General features: G+C 40.1%; 1 protein-coding gene across 1 annotated transcript; it reads right to left on the reverse strand.

The window, feature by feature from the left end:
- Window positions 1–522: 522 nt before the first annotated feature.
- LOC137284785 (nodal homolog) lies at window positions 523–1406 on the reverse strand. The gene has a single exon (XM_067816763.1). The coding sequence runs from the start codon at window positions 1404–1406 to the stop codon at window positions 600–602; it is 807 nt and encodes a 268-aa protein (XP_067672864.1). The 3' UTR covers window positions 523–599.
- Between the last annotated feature and the right edge of the window lie 246 nt (window positions 1407–1652).

A 1652-nucleotide genomic window follows, 5' to 3' on the forward strand; every position in this document is an offset into this window, starting at 1 on the left:
CATTGTGCATATACATCGTGTATGTTCAAGTGTGATATTGGTATGTTGCCAGTAGTAGCTTCGGAGAATTTGGTCCTGACGTGTTTTGTTTGTGAAGAATAACAACCCCGGTCGGATTTACACGCAATCAAATCTAAACGTGTCCCATTCACGCTATTTAAACTTTGGTTCTATATGGAATCCTAGAAGGGACATTGTCGCGTTGTCGCCCTTACAAAACACGCAGAAAGAGTCAAAATTTAACAAAGCGCAACAATCGAAAATGCCACCTTGTCGCGCTTCAAAGAATCCATAGTTCGTTTCAATGTATAACATGCATGCTTAATGAAAGGTAAATTAACTCACCCATTAACTCGGTGGAAACGTATAACCAAAACGCATTATATCGATCTACACTTGTAACATTTAATTCATTATCATGTTTACATAAAATATATTACAGTATAAATCCCAAAAAGAAACACCTTATGATCAGGTTTCTACAAATAGCACCATAAGATTGTCATCACAGATCAGCTTCCTTAGTATTGAGTTTCTTGCACATAGCCTCTTGCTGTAGAATAAAATGAAGTCACGAATGACATCACAATATGATGACGTCATCGACAACCACATTCCTCAGCAATCATGTCTTCATGGTGACGTACCACGATCTCATCATATTCAAAGTATAACATGCTGAGTGGTTTTAACTTGACAGGAACACAACAAGGGACGGGGGCAGAGTTGGGGCGTTTGGTTCTCATCAATGATTGCAACATGGCGTGGTTGGTGGGCTTGTATCGAATGTCAATGGGTGAGGGACAGCTACCGTGGCAGACTTTTGAATTGAAACGTTTTGGATGAATAATCCACTGCCCCCATCCGACAGTGTTGAAGTCAACGTCAAAGTCGTACAAATGACAGCCATCTCTCTTCCCTGCTCTGTTCCATCTCCTGTTTTTTCGATAACGTCTATTCTTTCCACGTGACGCCCTCTTCCCACGTGACACAACGTCACTTGACGTTTCAGAGGTGCGTTCTCCCGCAGTGTAACTCTCATACATATTTTTCAGGAATTCATTATCTTCCAGGTAAAAGACAATCAATGAATCAGCTTTCTTTGACTTGTTTTTAGAAAGCGTTTTGGTATATTTCAAAGGCACTTTAATGTTTATCGTGACGTTACCATGGTAACCGTTGATCCAAGGGGACAGCGCACGACTGACGTCGAACACATCATATTCTCTGTGAACAAAAGGCGATGTCCTGACAGCGAATTTGCTTACAAGGCTTCCTCCTTTCAGAATGTCTATCTTGATCTTGTACTTCTTAGTTCTTAATTTTCGGGATTTTTTACGCAAACACCGGAACTCGGCCAGTCGAAGTCGTTCATTTCGGGGTAAATAGGGAATCTTAAACCGCATTTCTACTTTTCTGCTTCCTTCTGGTTGTAGAATTTCTGCAAATAAAACAGCATAATTAATAAATGTGAGCTATCGCACGACATGTAAGTGGCAGTCATGGCTACGAGGAGAAACCGCTTCAAATTAATGACGCTTCCTAAAATGATCTTCACAATAGTACATATAAAGTACCAGGCAACAGAAAGTATACACCCATATGTGATATATAAATAAGATATGAAGAAGAAGCGGTTTGTAGTTATATGA

This window comes from Haliotis asinina, chromosome 5, assembly GCF_037392515.1.
Source record: "Haliotis asinina isolate JCU_RB_2024 chromosome 5, JCU_Hal_asi_v2, whole genome shotgun sequence".
Lineage (NCBI taxonomy): Eukaryota > Metazoa > Mollusca > Gastropoda > Lepetellida > Haliotidae > Haliotis > Haliotis asinina.

Bases quoted from the DNA above. Each gene is read 5' to 3' on its own strand.
- LOC137284785 (XM_067816763.1), bottom strand. From the start codon at position 1,406: ATGCGGTTTAAGATTCCCTATTTACCCCGAAATGAACGACTTCGACTG.